General features: G+C 48.6%; 2 protein-coding genes across 5 annotated transcripts in view; both read right to left on the reverse strand.

Moving 5' to 3' along the window:
• Positions 1-9,841, reverse strand: part of SMURF1 (SMAD specific E3 ubiquitin protein ligase 1) — a 41,057-nt gene extending 31,216 nt beyond the window's left edge. For all 4 annotated transcript variants that reach the window (XM_056503174.1, XM_056503173.1, XM_056503172.1 and 1 more), the window contains exon 1: positions 9,598-9,841. In XM_056503174.1, coding sequence (XP_056359149.1) covers positions 9,598-9,652 — 55 coding nt within the window. In that variant the 5' untranslated portion in view covers positions 9,653-9,841. The remainder of the gene's footprint in view (positions 1-9,597) is intronic.
• A 2,477-nt stretch (positions 9,842-12,318) lies between these two features.
• KPNA7 (karyopherin subunit alpha 7) lies at positions 12,319-18,755 on the reverse strand. Its single transcript, XM_056503175.1, has 10 exons — positions 18,671-18,755; positions 17,923-18,063; positions 17,332-17,417; positions 16,433-16,701; positions 15,877-15,959; positions 15,173-15,436; positions 14,602-14,835; positions 14,111-14,293; positions 13,511-13,660; positions 12,319-12,466 (listed from the first exon to the last, which is right to left on the reverse strand). Exons 1-10 carry the CDS (start codon positions 18,731-18,733, stop codon positions 12,386-12,388), a joined length of 1,554 nt encoding a protein of 517 aa, XP_056359150.1. The 5' UTR covers positions 18,734-18,755; the 3' UTR covers positions 12,319-12,385.
• Between the last annotated feature and the right edge of the window lie 552 nt (positions 18,756-19,307).

A 19,307-nucleotide genomic window follows, 5' to 3' on the forward strand; every position in this document is an offset into this window, starting at 1 on the left:
GGAATAAAAGATGTAGGTGTTCCCCTTATGGCACATTAGCTGTACACACAGCATACTATTTTTAGTTAATTATTGCCCAATATGCAGAAGTCACTCTTATAAAGAGCCAGACACTTATTCCTACGCCTTGGGCTTTTCCAGAGGCAAATTTAATATTGGATTATTGAATGAACGATGGGATCTCTGGGAAAAGATGAGAGATTTAGATCTGAGTGTGGTTACATCACAAAACTTTGTTACATCACACAATTACCAAGTTGTATAAAGTCATTAAAGACTGAATTCAGCACTGAAGCCCTTCTCTGACTCCAGAACATTCAGAGGCTGATGGACCATGCTGAGTTTCACAGCTGAACCACTCCCTGGCACCTTCTGGCTTCCCTAACTTCACTTCTGCCTTTTAACCTCATCTTACCTTGTTTCACCTCTCATCTGTGCAAGGGGGACCTCAGCAGAAGTATTTTCACTCTGGTTAAAAACAATTTCAGGGGTGGGTTAAATGCATCAGCTGATCACAGCCTAAAAACACTTTATGTAAGGGATAGCTGGGAGATGAAAAATTAGAGACACAGCAATTCCCTGCCAATTCCAAAAGCCACAACATTTCAGGCATTATTTTTTTTTTTCCACTAAGCCATTTCTGCTCTCTCTGATCTGCTCAGTAGGGTATTTACAGACACATGAGATATGAACATGCCCACTGCAGTACTTAATGTGGCCATTACCTGTCTGCAGATGTTTTTAAGAAAGAGAGATGGGAGACACTGCTCAGTGTCTTGGAATATAAAGCACTGAAGTAAGTATCACTTCAAGAGCCCAGAAAATTCACCCCATTTCTCTTTCAAAGGCTGACATCAGACCTTTAGCTTATGCTCAGCCACTCAACTGCAAACCCAAAGTTTACCAAATGGAATGCATTCTCTTCCCATTAACATTAAAGGAGCAACAATGAGGTATCTGCTAATTAGACTTACACTTGTAAAACATGATATTTTAATTCTGAGTTAAAGTGAAGTTCCTACAAGCTTATAAAAATGTCTGCACATGGGAAAGGAACCAAAACACATCAGCTGCAAGGATAAAGAAGGAGTCCCTGGGAAATGCATCAATCACTGCAAGTCTGAATCAAATTGAAATTCTTCATTTTTCTAAATTCTGCACTTGTGTAGTCAAAAAATTATGTTAAGGCAACAGGACAATCAATATACTCAGTTCATTTTTGGTCTGGAGTTTTGGGTTTTTTTCCTTTTGCTCTTCAGGAAAACAGAGCACATGTATTTCTAAAGATGCTTCCTTTCCAACGAACTTTTCAGGTCATACACCCCATGTACTAAAGAATGTGAAAACACTGACCACAAGGATTGAATTTTCTGCTGCAATGTCCGGTTGGCTTTGGGGGTGCAACACAGACCAAATTTGGCATGCAAAGAAGAAAGGTCAATGCCATGAAAAAATAAAGTCCAGACTGATGCGAGGATTTGCCAAAATAAATAAATTATTTTCCAGTATAAATAAGAAAGGCAACTATCTTCAGTGTTTTAACCTTTATTTTCAGGAGAAAAATACAAAGGAGAGCTTTTAACATTGTCCTGGAAACATCAGGGAGAAAAATTAGAAACCTAGAATTTAACACATGCAAATTTAATTTCTAATTCTATGATGTAAACAAGATATAGAAACTTTAAATTGATAAATACATAACCATTTTATTTTAGTCTAATTATTAGAGGAAATGGGCAGATATTTAAGGAAGACAAAACTGTAAATATATTAAAAGGTCAAAGAAAACACTATTTTTCCTAGTTCACTCATCCAAAAATGCCATTTTACCCCAAATAATGAAATGTATCTACAAAGATCTCATTAACTTGAGGAAAAAAGATTGAATCCTATCCAAAGTATTTATTTTTCTGCTACTGGTTACCTATGAAAGCAAAAACCCCTGTGAGAGAAGGATAATAGCAGGTTACCTATGAATGAAAAAGAAACCAATTTTATTTTCTTTAGCAAACCTTCTTCACAATGAATTGGCAAAGAAATATCCGCCATTCTAAAAATGCAACCGTGGGTAAAAGTGCAGATCAGTGAGGACATTCAGGGACACTCAGCACTCCTGGAGCACAACAGGCAGTGCAGTGGTCAATAATCCTTGAAGTCGACGGTGTGGTTTAACACTGTCTTTGTTCCTAAACTGCTGCACAGCCTCAGGAGCCAGGACCCCCAGTGTAAAATGGTACAAAGTCCAATTCCTCAGGATTTTCCATACTTTCTTAGGGTTTAGGATGATGAGTTGAACCCATCTGAAGTGCTCCATCCCACAAGGGCCCAGGCGCTCACCGGAGCCGTGGCTGTGCCAAGGACAATTCCCTCCAGCTGTGGTGAGGTGAGCACAGCTGGAACAGCTGCCTGCAGCATGGCCAGCTCACTGCAGGGATTGTGCATTATTTTTCCATTACTCCCAAACAATAATGGATTGTTTTACCCACAAACAAACGAACAAACCTTCCATTTAAATACTTTCTGTTAAATTGTATTAGTATGCGGAATAGTGCCCATATCCTCCAAAAAAAAACCCAGGGAAGAGGATTTTTCCGGGGGAGGGGAAGAAGAGTAAAGCAGGCTCTGCCAGCTTTATCTATCTATGCTGAGAATTGGGTAGCCTTGGGGATTTTTGCCTGCTGTGCTTAGTGTCCTTGACAACAAGCCAGTTTGAATTTTGGCCTTTAACTTGACAAAAATGACTTACTGAAGAGGAAGGCATCAAGCTATTACAGCCCTGTGGAGAGATTCTTTCTGAAACAGCATGGATGCTTACTCTGCCAATTCAACTAGAGCATCATCAGATTTATCATCCTACACCCCCAAATATTCACCATGTAGCTGCCAGTTCATAAAAGAGTATGACAAGGAAAAAGTTCCATCATTTTGCTATAGTCTCCAATTATATTTTATGACTTTCCCAGACATGGAAAGCTGTAAAATATCCCCAGGAATCTCCTCTCACAAATCACTGAATTTCTCCTTAAACACAAGTGAAACAAAGTTTAAAAACATGTAGCATCTTAATGCTAATTGACCTACTGCCTAATTTAACAAATATACATGCAGCTTTCTTCTTTTATTACATTAATACTTAAACAAATTATTTTGAGATATACACACTTGCTGTGTGGTTTAAGAAATCACTAATGTCTTCTCTGATTTTCTCTCCCAAAACATCCCAACACATGACATGCACACACCTGAGCTTTTCAAGGTTCAACACCTTAGCCTAAATCCTAGAGCTAGACTTACACACGGAAGCTGAATTTGCACTGAAGCAGCACAGGTTTTCTTCCGCCAGCTTTCTAATGGCAAGTGACAAATTTTTGGCAACGAGGGTCAGCAGACCAGGAAGGAGATAACATCTTGAGTTACTGCAGCAGCATTGCAGGAACTCATTTGTAAGCACCTGAAACATCACAATGTCAGAGCAGCAGCTTACTCACCACCAGCCATAATACCAGTGCTCCATGTCAGTGACCCGCAGGCTGAACTGCAGCCTTGCCAACAGATGTGGCAGAGAATGTGAGATGATATTCAGGTGAAAAAAGCTGGAAGGGGCTTAACTGTAGTGCTGTCCTCACAGAGGTACCCTGGGATGGCAAAGGATCAAGGATCTTAGTAAGATCTCAGTGAAGACATTCCCTAAAAGCTGAGCAGATCCACAACACAATGGTTGTCAACCTTGAGACTCAAGATCACACTGACTCCTCTCTGCCCTGACAACTGTCGCTACAGGAAAGAACAAACCATTTGCAGTAACAGTTTATTTCACTCTGGAAGAATAAATCAGCATCTGCTTCCATGAAAAACATGAAAAATATCAGAGCTTTCAGTGATATTCCAGACTTCAGTCCTTCTCATAGTAATACTTTGACTACTGCCAGAGTAATAATAATAGAGACAACAAACATAAAACAACAACAAAAAAAATTCCATTCCAAACTTAGTAAAAAGATGGCACGTGGAACATCTCTTCCAGCCTTTTTTTTTTCTTATTTTTCTCCTCACTCGAGTCTTACATGAATTGCTGGCTAAACTTCACACCCAACCAATTGATTTATCTGCGTCTTATCCAAACCATTCTGCTCTATCCCACTGCCTCCACCAAGACAGCCCAAACCAACACTGTGTAGTTGACTCAAGAACCATAAATAGCAGCAAGTAATCCAACCAGATTAATCCAGCTCTAAGCATGGCAACTGGACTGGCTTCAAGGTGGGCACCAATCCAGGTAAATCTCCAAAACCCACACACATGGATGGTATTTCCATGATGTACTTCTCCATTCTGTGACCCATCAAGCAAACCATCAGCCAGCTCAGGAACAACTGAGGGGGCTTACTGATCTTTATTTACAGTGGCAATTTTAGCAGCCTTGGAGCTGCTGTCAGTAAAGTTCCTCTACCCAGAAAATCACGGTATAAGAGCAACCTCCTCACTGAGAAATTCAACACTGCTTGTATTCCCGTGGAATTGATGATTAATTTTGAAATACAAACAGAAAGGATGATGCTACAAAATCTTAGAAATGTGATAAAGCTGTTTCAAGAGACAGATGAGAAAACTGTTCTTACACTGGTGGGCAGTATGGAATAAAAAGAAATCACGAACTGCACAACCACATCCCAAATTGCCTTTCTTTATATGAAGGCATTCAATTTGACAAAAGAAAGTTTCAAGTCAGGAATAAAGTAGTTATTGTTTCTACTTTCCTCGCCTGAGGGGGATATTCAAACAAACTCTTTTTGGTGATTTAATTTACTTCCACCAGGACAATGGTGCTGGCACAGCTTTGGCTTACTGGGAGAAGCAAAAAAGGAGACTTGCTCCCCATAGCCTGCCCAGAGGAAAAGGCTGCTCTTTGGATTCCCACTCTGGCAGCCCCAAAATGTCAGCTGGCCAACTGCAAAGGCTGTGCTCTGCGCTTCCTCCTGTGAAAGCAAGATTTTATTTTCTTTAATACCCCCAGAGCTACATGCGAAGCCTCTTTGCCATTCCTATCCATAGGGCTCTGAACAGCCACGAATTCACCTTCATGAAAGCGCTGCTGCTTCCCAAGGCAAATGGGGAAGGGAGGCAGGAGGAGATGAAGTGCCTCGCTCAGCATCACACAGGAAATCTGCGGCCGAGCTCCGCACCGAGCGCAGCCCCGCGCTCCAATCACAGCCGGGCCCCGCTCCCCGCAGACCAGGGGAAGAGAAAATCCTAACCAGAGGAAAATAACGAGACACGGATTTCGACACACTCCCAGATTACCACACTAAACACATTTGGAGCTACCCAAGCGCTGCTTCCCGCCGTGTTCCCCATGGCACAAAGCTGGTTCCATATTAAATACCAACTGCCAGGGAGGCTGCGATGAGCGCTCAGCTCTTCCTGCCCCTGCTCTTCACCTGGAACCGCTGGTCCTGATGCCCAACCATAAAACTACAGCCAGCCCATGATGCATTTACCATGTCTGATGGAGAGATCCTTACATAGATATTCATTGTTCCTAAACACGGGACAGGAAAGTGCCCAGGTCACCAATGTTAGTGTTGCTATTGATCAGCCAGTTAACTCTGCTGCACTCATCGATACATTAGTCATGAAAGGGAAGTAAAACATCCTGACATTTGGGACATGCTTTAGCCTGTGCCTTTGTGACAATTCTAAGTGAACATTGCTCTAATGACAACACCATGTTTTATCTTCTACTTTCAGTCACTGTATTCTTTTATGGATTCCCTGAATTACAAAAGCAGAAAGTCCCAAAGCCACCCATTTACCAACTGGCCAGGCAATGTGGCTGAACTACACTGAGCTGGAAGTGTGTGCATGACACTTTCTGTGTCACTGCTTCCCTCTTCCCCTTTCTTTGCCACTGCTAAGCACAACCACCTTCCTGACATGAATCAAATTTGTCACCTACAAATCCCCTCTGGCTCCTTTCTCACCTCGCAGCAACCACTTGCTTCATCATCATCTTCCTCACTCCTCCCTGATATTTCTGACACCTCACTTTCTTACTCCTCACACCTGGGAGATTCTCACCTACACCTGCCTTCTGAAACTGCCACCATGAGCAGCCCAGCACCTTCCCAGGCCAGGTTTCCAAGGAGGAATTGAGAATTCTGAACACTGTAAAGTGAAGTGCTTGGAGAAGATTATTTGGATCTTCCTGTTACACCAACTCTGGTTTCTCTGTTAAAGAAACTGTTTTGCCATCAGCTCTCAATGCAGCCATCTGACCATTTATGTGAGATCCTCCCCCTTCCTGCTCCAGCTAGGAAGTGATCCATAAACTTTAACTTTCCTGAGTTCCACAATGGCCCCAGAAGCCAGCCAGCTCTTAACACCTCAGCTGAGACCCCACTGAAATAGCCAGAACCAATGAAACCAGAACCCAACTTGCAGCTTTTTGGTAAAGTTCCATGTTTAGTCCATTTCTTCATGGCCTTCCATCTGCAGCCTTTCCCTACAGGCTACCTGGATCAGTGTCCCCCAGACCCAGTGAGGCTGCAGTTTTTACCAGTGCTTGTGGGTGATACAAGTGTGAGCAAGGCATGTATAAGCCTTGGAGATGATGAACCCTTGGGAATTTCCCCAGGGAGCAGCAGCAAACAAAGGTTTGAGAGAAGCACAAGGGTAAAAACTGTACACAAGGTCCCCTGGATCGTTCCTCCTTGACCCAGCAGACCCTAAGCACATTTGGCAAGGACATGCACTCACAGGATCACTTTATTTTTCCATCCTTGTGTTGGATGACACTCCCTGATGACAGCACAGATAGGAAGAGACCACAGACTCAAGGGGAAGTTTTCTCTTACTTTGCCTAGAACCGTTCCAAGGGACAAGAGACAGAGTATCTCTGGCTCTTGCATCACCAGCTGGGGTAAAGGCTTTAGTGGAAAGTAGAGGAGAAACTGAGATATGACAGCAGATTAGCATATTTGAGATCCACAGGCCACAAAGTCATCTTAACCTGTCATGCAACTCATTGTTAAATCAAGGTTTTTAACATTTCTGCACAGGGTGCATTATTTGCCATTTTACTTCATTACAATTTGCATCAGGCTAGGACTGACATCGTTCTTTATAACTGAGAGATCACTTCTGGTAATGATCAGAGGACTGAGAACTTTTGGATATATTCACATAAATAACCCCAACACTCTGCTAACACAAATACCTTTACAACATTTGAGGAAAAAATTACGTCTTTAAAAAAATCACAAGAGATTTGACCACTGCTCCCTTGCCATTCACCCAGTAACATTCACAGGCATCCTAAGTGATATTTACACTGCTATTTTCAGTACTGCAATACTTCAATGGTGCCTAATTACAGAAAACACAATGCAGGTAGTAAATTATAACAAACTAGGTCCTCTGTCTTGATTTAAATGTGCTCAAATCTCCCAATAGCCAAGGAGATGAGAAAACAAGAGCCAGGCTGGCTGCAGCTGTTTGAAACAGGTAAGTCAGCACCCCAGTCCCAGCCAAGCCAAGAACCCTGCATTGCCCAACAATTCCAGAGCTAAACCTCTCCCAGAGCAATTTATTTGTTGATTAAATACAGCAATTTTTGTCACATCACCCAGGTTTCCTGCTTGTAAAAACAGAAGATGTGTTTGAGCAAGCAGAAGATTTCTTCAATACAGTTTTAAAATGGGGAGTAATAAAAAATAAATCTACCAAGTTGCTCAATAAACTGAAACTTCAGTCTGTTCCAGGAAATGTTCCCAGCTCAGAGCAAAGACTAGTGTATGCTAAAAGTAAAAAAACATTTTGCTGCAGCATTCAGCCTTTAAAATTAAACTCAACAGCTTCTCTCTGTTATTTAAATGATCTCCTCCAGCTCAGAAGGGCTATGACCATGGCCTAAGTCACTTAACTCACATTTTTATTGACTGACTTGCATAAAAATAAGCCACATTAAGGACTGAGCTGACATTTGGTATACATCACCACAAAACTCATTTCAGATCAAACATCATTCATGCAACCTAAAAATATTTCCAGCCTTCTCCCATCCAAGAAAAGGATTTTCAGATTTACATTATCCTCACAAACTTTGGTCTTCTGAAGCACAAGCAGTGCAGAATCAAAGGATTAAAAGAACACCAGGATTTTTATTTTTTGATGATCTGCCTCTGAGTGTGTTATGTGCCAGGAGCAAGTTAACCTGTAACTGCAGTTTCACCAGCACCGTTTTCTCATTATCTGCCAATGTTTTATGCACCCACACACAGAAGATCCCTCTCCAGGGATCAATTCCGGTCACCCAGAGCAGCACTGTGGCTTCTCCAGCCCAAGTGACCTCCAAACATCCACTTGTTGCCTTTGAAAGACTGGATTGGACCTTATTTTTTAATAATTCACAGAGCAGTCTCAACAAGCAGGAACTGTGTCTCTTCTCATTAAAGAAGCAGGCTCGGCATTGACTGGAGAAGCTTCCAAAAGACTTAATCCAGATCTTTCAGGGTCCAACATAAATTGGTTTATCCATCCACAAACCCTCCAGAGGCCTCACACGGAGGCAGGCCAGACACAGCTCTGTGTGTCACCTCCTGCACAGGGCAGGAACTTCCAAAGTTGAATGCCAGGATGTGCCAGGTGAGAACAAGTTGAGAGGAAGGAGGGAAAATTAAAAAAAAAAAAAAAAAAAAGCCCACTAAAAAAATAAAAGAACCTAGCTAAAAGCAACTAAATGGGTATTTTCTCATTAGCAACTGAGTTATCCTCCTTGGCACAGAGGAGGTTGGGGGGGTTGTTAATTAAAGTGAAGTAAAGCAAATTATGAAAGGCTTTGCTGAAAGCCAGTCTGTGGGAGAGGTGGCCCTGGGAATCCTCCTGGGAAAGGTGGAGAGGAGACCCCATGAAGGGGCAGGGTGGTCTGGAGGGGTGGAACTGGGGGCACAGGGATATCCCCAGGAGGGAAGGAACAGGGAAAACCTGGGAAAGGGCTGGGAAGGGTGAAAGGTGTCACAGGGATGCCCATAGACAGGGAAGGTGCAGAATACACCCCAGGAAGGGAGGCAGGGGTGTCACAGGGAAATCCCCCCATTGGGAGGGTGCAGAAGAGACCCCACAAATGGGCAGAATGCAGGGAGAGTTATTAACAGGGACCCCCATGGGGAAGAGTGCAGAAGGGACCTCATTTAGGGTCAGGGTGCTGGAGAGGGTGGTGACTGCCACCTTCCATGGGGGAAAGACCCTACGGGGGAGCAGCTTGCCCTGACCCGCTGGAAAACGAGGGGCAGACAGTGACAAACCGCCGCCCTCCTCAAATTTATGTCACCCCAAGGGGGCTCAAGCACCTCATGCCGGAGGGGCGGGAAAAAATAAAAATAAACAAAAGCGCAGAGAGGCTCCGTCGGGTCACAGAGGTAGAAGCGGAACAGAAAAACGGAGGATAAAAGTTAAGCAAGGCTGGGAGGTCGGGCCCGGCCGCCCCTCCCCTCACAGCCAGGCCGGGGAGGGGGCGAAGGCGCCGGGGCGGGGAGGGGATCCCGGGCCCGGCCGCGGATGTGCGGCCACACACACACCGTGCCGCGGCCGCCCCGTTACCTGTGAGGCGGATCTTGATGCTGGATCCGTTCCGGCGGGTACCGGGATTCGACATCGCGCCTGCAGGAGGAGGAGGAGAAGGAGGAGGCGGCGGCGGCGCCGAGCTCAACCGGCGGCCCCGCGCAGCCCCGCCATGCGAGCCCGGCCGCTCCTGACGATGCCGGGGATCCCCGGGCTGGCGTTCCGGCGGCCGCCGCAGGCTCGGCGCCCTCAGCTCCCTCAGCCGCCGCCTCAGCCGCCGCCGCCGACGCGCCCGCCCGGCCCGGCCCGGCCGCGGAGAACCGTGGCCACGCCCCCGCCACGCCCCCGCGCACGGCGAAGGGCCGTGACGTCAGCGCGCAGAGCGGCGTGGCCGCGTGCGGACGCCATGAGGAGAAGGTCGGGGTGTAGCGCATGCGCAGGAAGGGTCCGGAGAGCGCCCCCTGGCGAAGGGAGAGGTTAGGAGAGAATGGGGGAACAGGATTGGGATGGGGAAGAGGGAATTAGAGAATAGGATTGGGCAAATAGAAGTGGGATAGGGGAATAGGGGGAATTAGGGAATATGAATGGGATAGGGAATGGGAGGAATAGAGGGGGAATAGAGGTATGGGAGTGGGATGAGGAAATAAGAATGGGATAGGGGAATAGCAGGAATAGAGGGGGAATGGGCAGAGAATGGGGCAATAATAGGAGTGAACAGTAGAGAATAGAGCAGAATAGGAGTGGGATGTGGGAAATAAGAGACAATGGGATGCCTGGGGAGTGGCACAGGGCAGAAGAGAGGTGGAATGGGGGAATAGGGATGCCTAGGGCCGTCTTGGGATGAAAAGGGACCAATGGGGTGCCTGGGGGCGAATAGGTGACCCCAGGGGTGGAACAGAGGCGAGCTGTAGGGTAGCATAAGGATGAGAGGGGTGCCTAAGGTTAGCATGGAGGAGGTATAGAGGGGGCACAGGGCTGCCTGCAGGTGCATAGGAATGTAAAGGGGTCTTAATTTGGGGCAAGCACCACTACAGGCAGGGGCAGTGCCTTTTCCAGCCCCAGAAATGGAACCTTCCCACTGCCTACAACTCCCTGATGGGAGGGTGCCAGATAGGGAATGGAGTCTTCTCCCAAGTGATAACACAAAGGAAACTGCCCTGGGTTGTGCCAGGTTTAGAGATTAGGAAATAGTGGAGTCCCCAGTCCTAGAAGTGTTCAGAGGAGTAGAGGTGACACTGGAGTGGGTTGATGGAAGTCAGTGGGTAATCTTGGAGGTCCTTTCCAGCCTGAATGCTCCTCCAGGGCCAGGACAGGAAAGGTTTTAATTAGAAAAACTGCAATTTTGTGCAGCTCTAGAGGGAGGTCGAGCTGCCCTGAGGAAGCAGCAGCATCTCCCCTGCATTGGTGCCCCTGGATCCCCCATCCCATCCCACTGGGAGAAGGGGATGCCCTCCCCTTGCCATGGTGGCTGGCAGGGAGCAGGGCAGGGCAGCTCCCCAGGCCAGGCAAGCAGCTGCCTGCAGGTCGCTCACACACCCACACAGCAGCCTTGGGGATCCTCCAGCTGCCAGGGGAGACAGCAGCCACATCCACCACTCTGTTCAAGAGAAGCACCTTGTCCTGTCCCCCACCTTCAGGACAATATTTTAGTGTAAGTTACATGGATGGAAAGGAGCAGGTGTAACAGCACTGAGCACAGGTTTATGTCCAGCACAGGCAGGAAAAAGAATCCAAGAGATTTCCCATTTTTCTTTTGATCCTGCTTATTTTATCAGAGCACCAGCAAAGAGCAGCTGCACAGGGCAGCCCTGCCTGGCCATGGGAAAAGCCAACTGGGATGATCCACACAGGACCACAATCCAAAGACAAGGCAGCCACACAGGCTGTCTCTGCTGGCACTGAGGAAACACATTCCTCACCTTTGTTTTACCCAGTGTAGCCAGTCCCAGGTGCCACATCAGCCCTGGCAGCAGGGGCAAGCCACAGAGCCCAGGCAGCACCAGCCCTGGTTCAGGTGAATGTTCAGGCATTGCTATATCCTGTTTTTAAGTCCATAGTTCTGGATGGAAGAAGTCCTTCCCATTTCATCAGACCCCAGTATTTGAATATTGAAAAAGTGATACTCAACCCTGTTACCCATAACTGGGGCTGCACAGCTCCTCCCAGAGAAGACATTGACTACCAACTCCCTTTTCCCTGGGTGGCCTGCAGGAGAAATGCATAAATCCTCTGATGTACAGATCCAGGGCAGAGGAAGAATTTCCTGAAGAGAAGATTTTCCCTCCAGATTAAGCTGTCACATCACCTCCTACTGCACCAGAGGAGGCAGAGCCCTGAGCCCACCCAGGATCATTTTGAAGAGCCAAACCCCCCAAAGCAGGGAGGGAAAGCTGCTCCCTCATCCTGCCTTCAGCAAAGCCTCTGAGCTGCTTCAAGCCCTGGGGAGGAAACCATCAGCACTGCAAGGAAGCACTCCAAGTCAAACCTAGAAGTTTCAGCACAACGATTTGGTGGCAGGATGCTGCTCTCCTGCAGTTTAATGTAGTTAGAAGGAAGATTCCACCTGGAAAACCTGCCCAGGGGTTCCAACACACTCCTGCAAGACCTTAAGATGCTATTGGAAAAAAACCCAAGCCATGTCATTTACAACAGCAGCTTAAAGGAAGTGGGACATAATTAAAGGCAAGAGGTACAAAGCCAAAAGTGCAATTTATTGACAAGTTTCAGAAGTAAAAGGGCTCAGCATCTCTGTTCCTCATGGTTTGGATGTCTGAGCTCTTCCAAAGTACCTCCACCCACCAGCTTAGAGCTGTGTGGTTCTTCATCTTCAGAAGTTGAAGTCTTTCTTCTTCACTGAGAAATCATAGAGTCCATCTTGGCCAGTCTGGGGCTCCAGGTCTGTATTCTCCTAGGAGGAAAATGACAGCAATCACTTAAAAGGTCTGCATTTGAATAAACCTAAGCTTTTTACAGCAATTCTGTTTTATTCTTGATTTAAAAATCCAGCTGTTAAGCTCAGCTTGACTGTAGCAGAGCTCCTGGAGACCAGGACAAACCTTCCTGCTCCATGCAGCAGCCTAAAGCTGCAGTGTCCCTGCAGCCCACACACAAAAGCAGCCAAGTCTTTGGGCTCAGACACCTGAAGAAGAAAAAAAAAAAAAAAAAAAAAAAAAAGAAGTGGCTGCAGTGGTAGAGCTCACTGAAATTAAATGGCCTGCTTGGAACAGCAACAAGCCAGGACTGCTCAGGGAGATGCTCCCCTGGCATCCAGCCCCTCCAGCAGGGGCTGGTGTGGAAAACTTCCTCCACACCCTGTCACAGGGACAGCCCACAGACCCTGCCCTGGCAAAGGACTAAACCAGACCTTTGCCTCCTGCTGCAGCTCACACCCAAACTGAGCCACAGCTCCAAGGTCTCTCAGCCCTCTAAGCCTCTTCCCTGACGTTTTCCCATCTGCAAGAATAGGGCTAGGACCAAACATGGCATCTGAGACAGTTATTGGACTCTCTCAGCTCCTAGCTGGTGTCTTATCCTCTTTTTTCCATAGATTCCTTACCATGAGAAGGGTCAAGTAATCCAAATGAAACCTGAGTACTGCTATCAGCTGAGTAGGAGGCTGCCATTCACAGTGACAAGCCAGCTCAGCTCTGAAGGAGGAAACTTCTCCACATTTGGTATTCATATCAGTACCTGCAGTAACTCCAGCTGATGCCAGTTTAAATTCCAGCAGCAAGATGCTATCAAGGCATCCATGTCTGTTGTACAACTCATTGGCTGGCAACTTACAGCTTTTACAGCTGCTTAAAAGCAGCTAAAAGAAGCTGCAAGGACTACTCTGGTCATGTGGAAGTCTCCTTCAAAAACCTCTCCCAGTATCCTTAAACTCTGTGCTTCATTCCAATGTGTAATATCTTCACATTTTCAGCTGAAAAAGCAGCAAGGGCTCACATACCTCACCAGAAAAGTATTTCTCTATGATTTCCAGAGCAGCTTTGTAGACCATGTCATTCTCATGGTTTTGCAAGTCCTCAATTTTCTCCAGACCATCAAGTTCTTCCAGCAGTAAACACAACTTCTCTGTCTCTCCCAGCTTTTCAGCTGCCTGGAACATTGGAAAGCCAGGCAGGAAAAGAGAACATCAGTAACAGGTCTGATATGGCCTTTTCTGTAATTACAGCCCTGATCTACAAGTCAAAGGCTGACTTTATGGTCCCTTCCTGATGCCAGGGATGTGACTGTGGTGCCTATGGAATACCAGTCTCTGCTGGGGGCTGCCAAACCAGTGAGCAGGGGATGAAGAGCAACACTTCGGGAACTCAATCCTGCCAAACCCTTTTGACAACCCAAGGGTATCCCAGAAAAATTTAGACAGCATGAAGTCTCTCTTACTCCAAAAAATCAGTCATTTTTCTAACCACACAATGTGAAGGATTGGCTCACTCCTTATTGCCTTTTGGGAGAAGGAAGTCAAAAGATGAGATCTTTTCAGGATCAGAGATTCATCCTATCAGGATGAGATTCAAAATTGGCATCCAAGATGAGCAGATCTCACCAGGAAGAGATTTGAAATGGTGTCCAGGATGATCAGGATGGTTTTGCTGTCTTTGGCCAAGAGCAGGTTGAGCAGAGGTTTGAGGACCCCGGAACGGACGAGCTCCACCACCTGATCCACTGTTCCTCCAGTGGTGAAGTTGGCCACTACCCACACAGCCTCCTTCTGAGCCTTGAAATCACCCTGGAAGAGCAGCACAAAGGCATTCTCAAGCTTTAGCATCCCCTCTAGGATCAGGGTGAGGCAGGGATAACATTTCCCTTACACTCAGCTTGGGCTGACCCCTTTCCCAGCCCTTTGGGTGAAGCACAGACACCTGGCAGAGCTGCAAGGAGCAGCAGGTCTACTGAAAAATCAGAGTGCTCAGGCTGTTCCAACAGCTCTGAAACAGCCTGCTCAGGTGTCTCTGGGCCAAGTGCTCCATAAATCAGCCATCCCAGGCCTCCTGAACCCCGTGTTGCTCCTGCAGGAGCACTGTGCCCATCCCTTACCTTGTCGAGCAGCTCCACCAAAGGTGGCAGTAACCCACAGGTGATGATCTGTTGGATCTGCTGGGAAGGCCCTGCTGCAATGTTGCTGAGGGCCCAGGCTGCTTCCTTCTGGATCACTGGCTTTGTGTGGCCCAGCAGGCGGGGCAGGACAGCCAGGACACCGGCATCAATGGCCTCCTGCGTCTGCTGGTCTGTGCCAGTGACCACATTCCCCATGGCACGGAGAGCTGGAGTCTAGACAGAGATTAGGGGAGATGAGCAGAGTCCTTACCTCAAGGGATACATGCCAGAAAGCCCAGCAAGATCCCTCTCTAAGTGCTTGATCCTTCACACAAGGAGAGCATTGTGGGTGATGGCTGTTTATTTACAGCCCCATCATCCCTCGTTTGCTCTAAGCAGCTTTAGAGTCTCTACCCAGCAGAGCAGAGGCTTGACAAGCAGACAGCAATTCTGCAGGCTGAGGGGACAGCACACCACAGCTGCCACACAGAGCAAGGGCATGTGCCTTCCCTTTCCTCAGACCTTGCTACATTAAGGGACCAGAGGGTGGAGACTGCTGGTCGTTCCCTACCATAACAAGCAAATTTGGGCTGTCCATGAGTTCCACAAGCCTTGGGAGAATCCCTGTCTCCACCACGAGCTGGATGCGATCATTGCTGCCATCAGTCAGGTAGGAAATCGCCCAGCAGGCATCAGAGATGACCTCCTTGTCCTCATGCTGCAGGAGGATGAGGAGGACTGGCAGAATCTTCTGCACAGCATGCAAGGGAGGGCAGGGATTCTTGTTCCTGCACAGGTTTGACAGTGTCCAGGTGATGTTCCTCAGGAACCCAACCTGAAACACAAGGCAGGTATAAGATCCTCACTGCCCCCAGAGCCTCTCAGTCTGTTTTATCCTGTGAAGGTTCATACACAGAGATGAACAGCAGGGCCAGAACCATTGCAGGACAGAGACAAACCACAAAGCACCAGCAGGAAGCTTGAAGGGCAAGTTCAGCCCTTCCACATGCATATGCAAGTCTGCCTTACACCAGTTTCCTCTTACTCCTAGCCTGAGATAGTCAGAGCTGGATAAGAAAGCCAAGAATGGAAGAGAGTGACTTTGAGTGTCTGCTTGGCATCCTCAGCTTTGTGCATAGGCAGGGCCAAAAAGCAGTTTAGAGCAGGGTCTCATTCACTTTACATTTAGTTTGTTGTGTAGGAGGCACACAGTGGACTTCACCCATCACCCAAGGGATTAAGAGCTGTTAAGTCAAGAAAATGAAGGTTATTTACTGGAGTTTCAGGTGACACCAGAGCCAGCAGGGGAGGAATCACATCACGAGCAATAAGAGCATCCCTGTAGAGAGGGCCATCCCCTGGACAGATAAAAAGGGTTGGTCACTGCATCTGCCCAAGTCACAAGACATCAAAGAACAATCAGATCTGCAGAACCAGGGCTAGGTGACCCACCAACCACAACACCACTAGGCTTTTCCAGGTGGGAAAGATTTACTGGGCAGTCTGGAGTGCCAGAAGGCCAGCCAAGCATGACCCACTCTGTTGTGACATTAGAGGGTTAAACCACCCCAGCAGGACAGAGTCTTGCCCTTGGCTTCGGCCAAAATTCTCTTGCAGAGCCAACACAGGATCTCAAAGGCTGCCAGGCAGCACTAAGGAGATGAAAGGTTATGGGGCTCAGTAGGGGCTCAGCTTGGAGACAAAGCTGCAGGGAGAGGAGCATCAATGCTTGATCTCACCAGCAGAATCCCAGAATATTCCAAGTTGGAAGGGGCCCACAAGGATCAAGTCCCTGTCTCAGGGATGTCAAACACCCCTCCTGGTGCCTCACCTGCGATGTTGCCCAGGGCCCACACCGACTGCTCGCTGATGTGCATGTGTGGGGAGGAGAGCAGGGAGATGAAGGCAGGGATGGCCCCTCCCTCCACCACAGCCCTGGTGTGCTCTGAGGTGCCAGAGGCAATGTTGGTCAGTGCCCAGGCTGCCTCAAACTGCAGGGCAGCATTGTCAGCATGGCCCAGGAACTCCACCATCCTGGGGATGATCCCCAGCTCGATGATCTGATTGATGGGGGGGTCCTTGTGCCTGGACAGAAGTCTCCTGTGAGAGAGGACACAGCACAGCCAGCCATGAGGAACTCTGCGTGGTGCCACCAGGCCAAGGATGTGGCTTGCAGGGGGAGCATTGATGGTTCAGCAGAGGGGTTGCCATACAGAGGGAAGACACCCTAAAGATGCTGAAGCAGGAGCAGGGTGTCTTAAGTACAGCCCTGACATCCTCACAGCCATACTCACTGGGAATGGCACTAGTCCCAGATCACTGATACAGTAGTTTGAGCCAGCCAAGGAAGAACAAACAGGGCTGCAGCCTCTGCTGGACCCTCAGGAGACACCCCTGCTGCCAGCTGGGTGATGATGGCACCCTGTGGTCCTTCATGTCCCCACCCTCGTGGGGACAGCCCTGCTCAGCACCAACCCTTTACAGAGCCAGGCTCTCCAGCCCTTGTCCTGCCCAAGGATCTGGCACTCCATTTCTTGTGGGATCCAACATAATTCCTGGCATAGGAAGGGGCAGCACAGCCAACCCCATGGTTGGTTCACTCAGGACTGTGAGCCAGGCACAGCACACAGGCCACAGAAGAGGCACCAGCTGAGATTGCCATGGGCAGTTTGGGTTACCAGGCTCCTTCCCCCTTTGCCATCTCTCCAGAGAGCTCCTCCAGGCATGTACCTGGTGGCCTGGGTGGCGAGCAGCTGCAGCTGGGTGTCTTCCCCATTCACGGCTTCCACGATCTCCTGCAAGGACAGCTGAACGATCTGTGTCACAGGGAATGATTCAGAGTCAGCCGGGACTCCCTCCGTTTAATCTCGGCAGTCAATCAGCCGTCTAGACCCGGCTCAGTCACCGACTCATATCTAAGCAGTGTCTATTCTTTATGCAACACAGTTTCGAGATGAGGCAGAGAATCCACGAAAGCCTTCAAGGCAACTAATGCTTGTAATCAAGCAGTGAAAGAGTCACTGACACCATAATGGGCCTGGAGCTCAGTAATTACCCGTGGCTCTGCAGGGAGCCAGACAGGAGCAGCTCCCAGGAGCCAGAGCACCAGCCTGTTCTACCTGCCAGCAGGACATCATACCATGAAAAACTGCACAGAGCAAGGCCAGGCAGCCTGAAACACTCCCCAGCACTGGGCATGGAGACCAGGAATGGCAGCAGCTGCTAAACCCAGGTCACCCCAGCTGGAGCTGGGAGTGGCCCAAGTGGGAGAGGATTCCTGCTGCACTGATCCTGCCCAGGTGCAGAGCACCAAGCACTCACCACCTCATCTGCTCTGTCCTGTGCCAGATAGGGATTCTCCTCCTTCAGCTGAATGGAAATGTTTCTGCGCTTCAGGATCTGCTCGTCCTTCTTGGCCTTCCTCAGCTCAATGCTCACCTCCACCCTCTGCCTCCGCAGGGTCTGTGGGGAGGAAAACACCATCCCACTCAAATCTGCATTGCCCCATCCCCCAGCCCTCTGCCCCACATTTCCCACAGGAGGGGTGCAGAGCCAGCATCTCCTCACTGTGGAGGAGATGGGACAGAGGGAGCCTATCCCTCGGTGCCTCCCAAGGACACGGGCTGCTGGATGAACCAGTAACCAGTGGGTGTTTTTAAAAGAAGATTTTCTGAACCTGAAAGGCAAACCCTCATCTCCTCCACTGGCTTAAACCAAACTGACAGATCCTACATCTGCCATCCCATACCAGCCCAAACTCCACAGGGATAAGTGCTGTGGAGAGCTCAGCAGGCTGGGGCTGAGCCACCTCCCTTCCCCAGCCCACAGCCACACACCCAGGACTCACATCCCCCTTGCCTGTGCCACCACACTCCCTGCAGCCCAGCCAGCCCCACACCACATCCCAAAATCCACCCAAACATCCCAGCTGGAGGTAACCAGAGCCATTCCCCTGCTCCTTCACAGGTAGATTTAGGGCCATGGACCTTGAGAAGCCTCTCCATCAGCTCCTGCCAACAGTGGGCTCTGCTGAGGCCCAAAATGCTGGCACAGGTGGGTGGGTACTCACAGTTTCATCCTTGCCCTTGTTCTTGAACAGCTTCATGTGCTGGCTGTGCTTCCTGACTGGCATCTTGGCAGATTTGAGAGAGGTGCTGGACACCCTAAGGCGCTCTTGGGGTCAGCACAGGGCAGGGTCAGGTCACAGCTGCCCAACAACAGCCCCCACCAGCCACTGAGGGGGCTGGGACCCCCCACTCCCACCAGCAGCCTGGGCCACACATTCCCACCCCACTCCCCCAGCAAGGGAGACACTGGGGATCCCCTGCCCCAAGCAGGGCTTGGTAGGATCCTCATACACTGCAGCTGAGCCACTGAGCTAAATACAAGCACAAACCAGCACTTAATGTCAGGCTACAAAAATTACAGCTGCTGCAGCCCCAGGAGGAAGCCAGACACAGACACCCCATGGTGACAGGAACACCCCATTCCTCCAGCCCTTATCCTGGGGATTTTACACTGACACACAACCCAAGCCTGGCAAGGCCTCCTGCCTACAAGAGGAGCAGCTCAAGGTCAGATTTAAGGACACACAGCCACATCCAAGCCTCTCTCACTTCATCACAGAGCCCAACCTGGCTTCCTCAATCTGCACCCCCAGCTAGGAAAGACCCACAATCACACACAGGGACACAAAGTGACCAAGC

This window comes from Oenanthe melanoleuca, chromosome 14 (genome assembly GCF_029582105.1).
Source record: "Oenanthe melanoleuca isolate GR-GAL-2019-014 chromosome 14, OMel1.0, whole genome shotgun sequence".
Classification (NCBI taxonomy): domain Eukaryota; kingdom Metazoa; phylum Chordata; class Aves; order Passeriformes; family Muscicapidae; genus Oenanthe; species Oenanthe melanoleuca.

Excerpts from the sequence above, each read along its gene's own strand:
- KPNA7 (XM_056503175.1), bottom strand. The coding sequence starts at position 18,733 with ATGCCAGTCAGGAAGCACAGCCAGCACATGAAGCTGTTCAAGAACAAG. Across the intron at positions 15,960-16,432 it reads GGCCCTGGGCAACATCGCAG|GGGATGGCCCTCTCTACAGG; the intron begins GTGAGGCACCAG and ends TTATCTGTCCAG. Across the intron at positions 14,836-15,172 it reads GCCCAAATTTGCTTGTTATG|ACTCCAGCTCTCCGTGCCAT; the intron begins GTAGGGAACGAC and ends ATCTCTGTCTAG.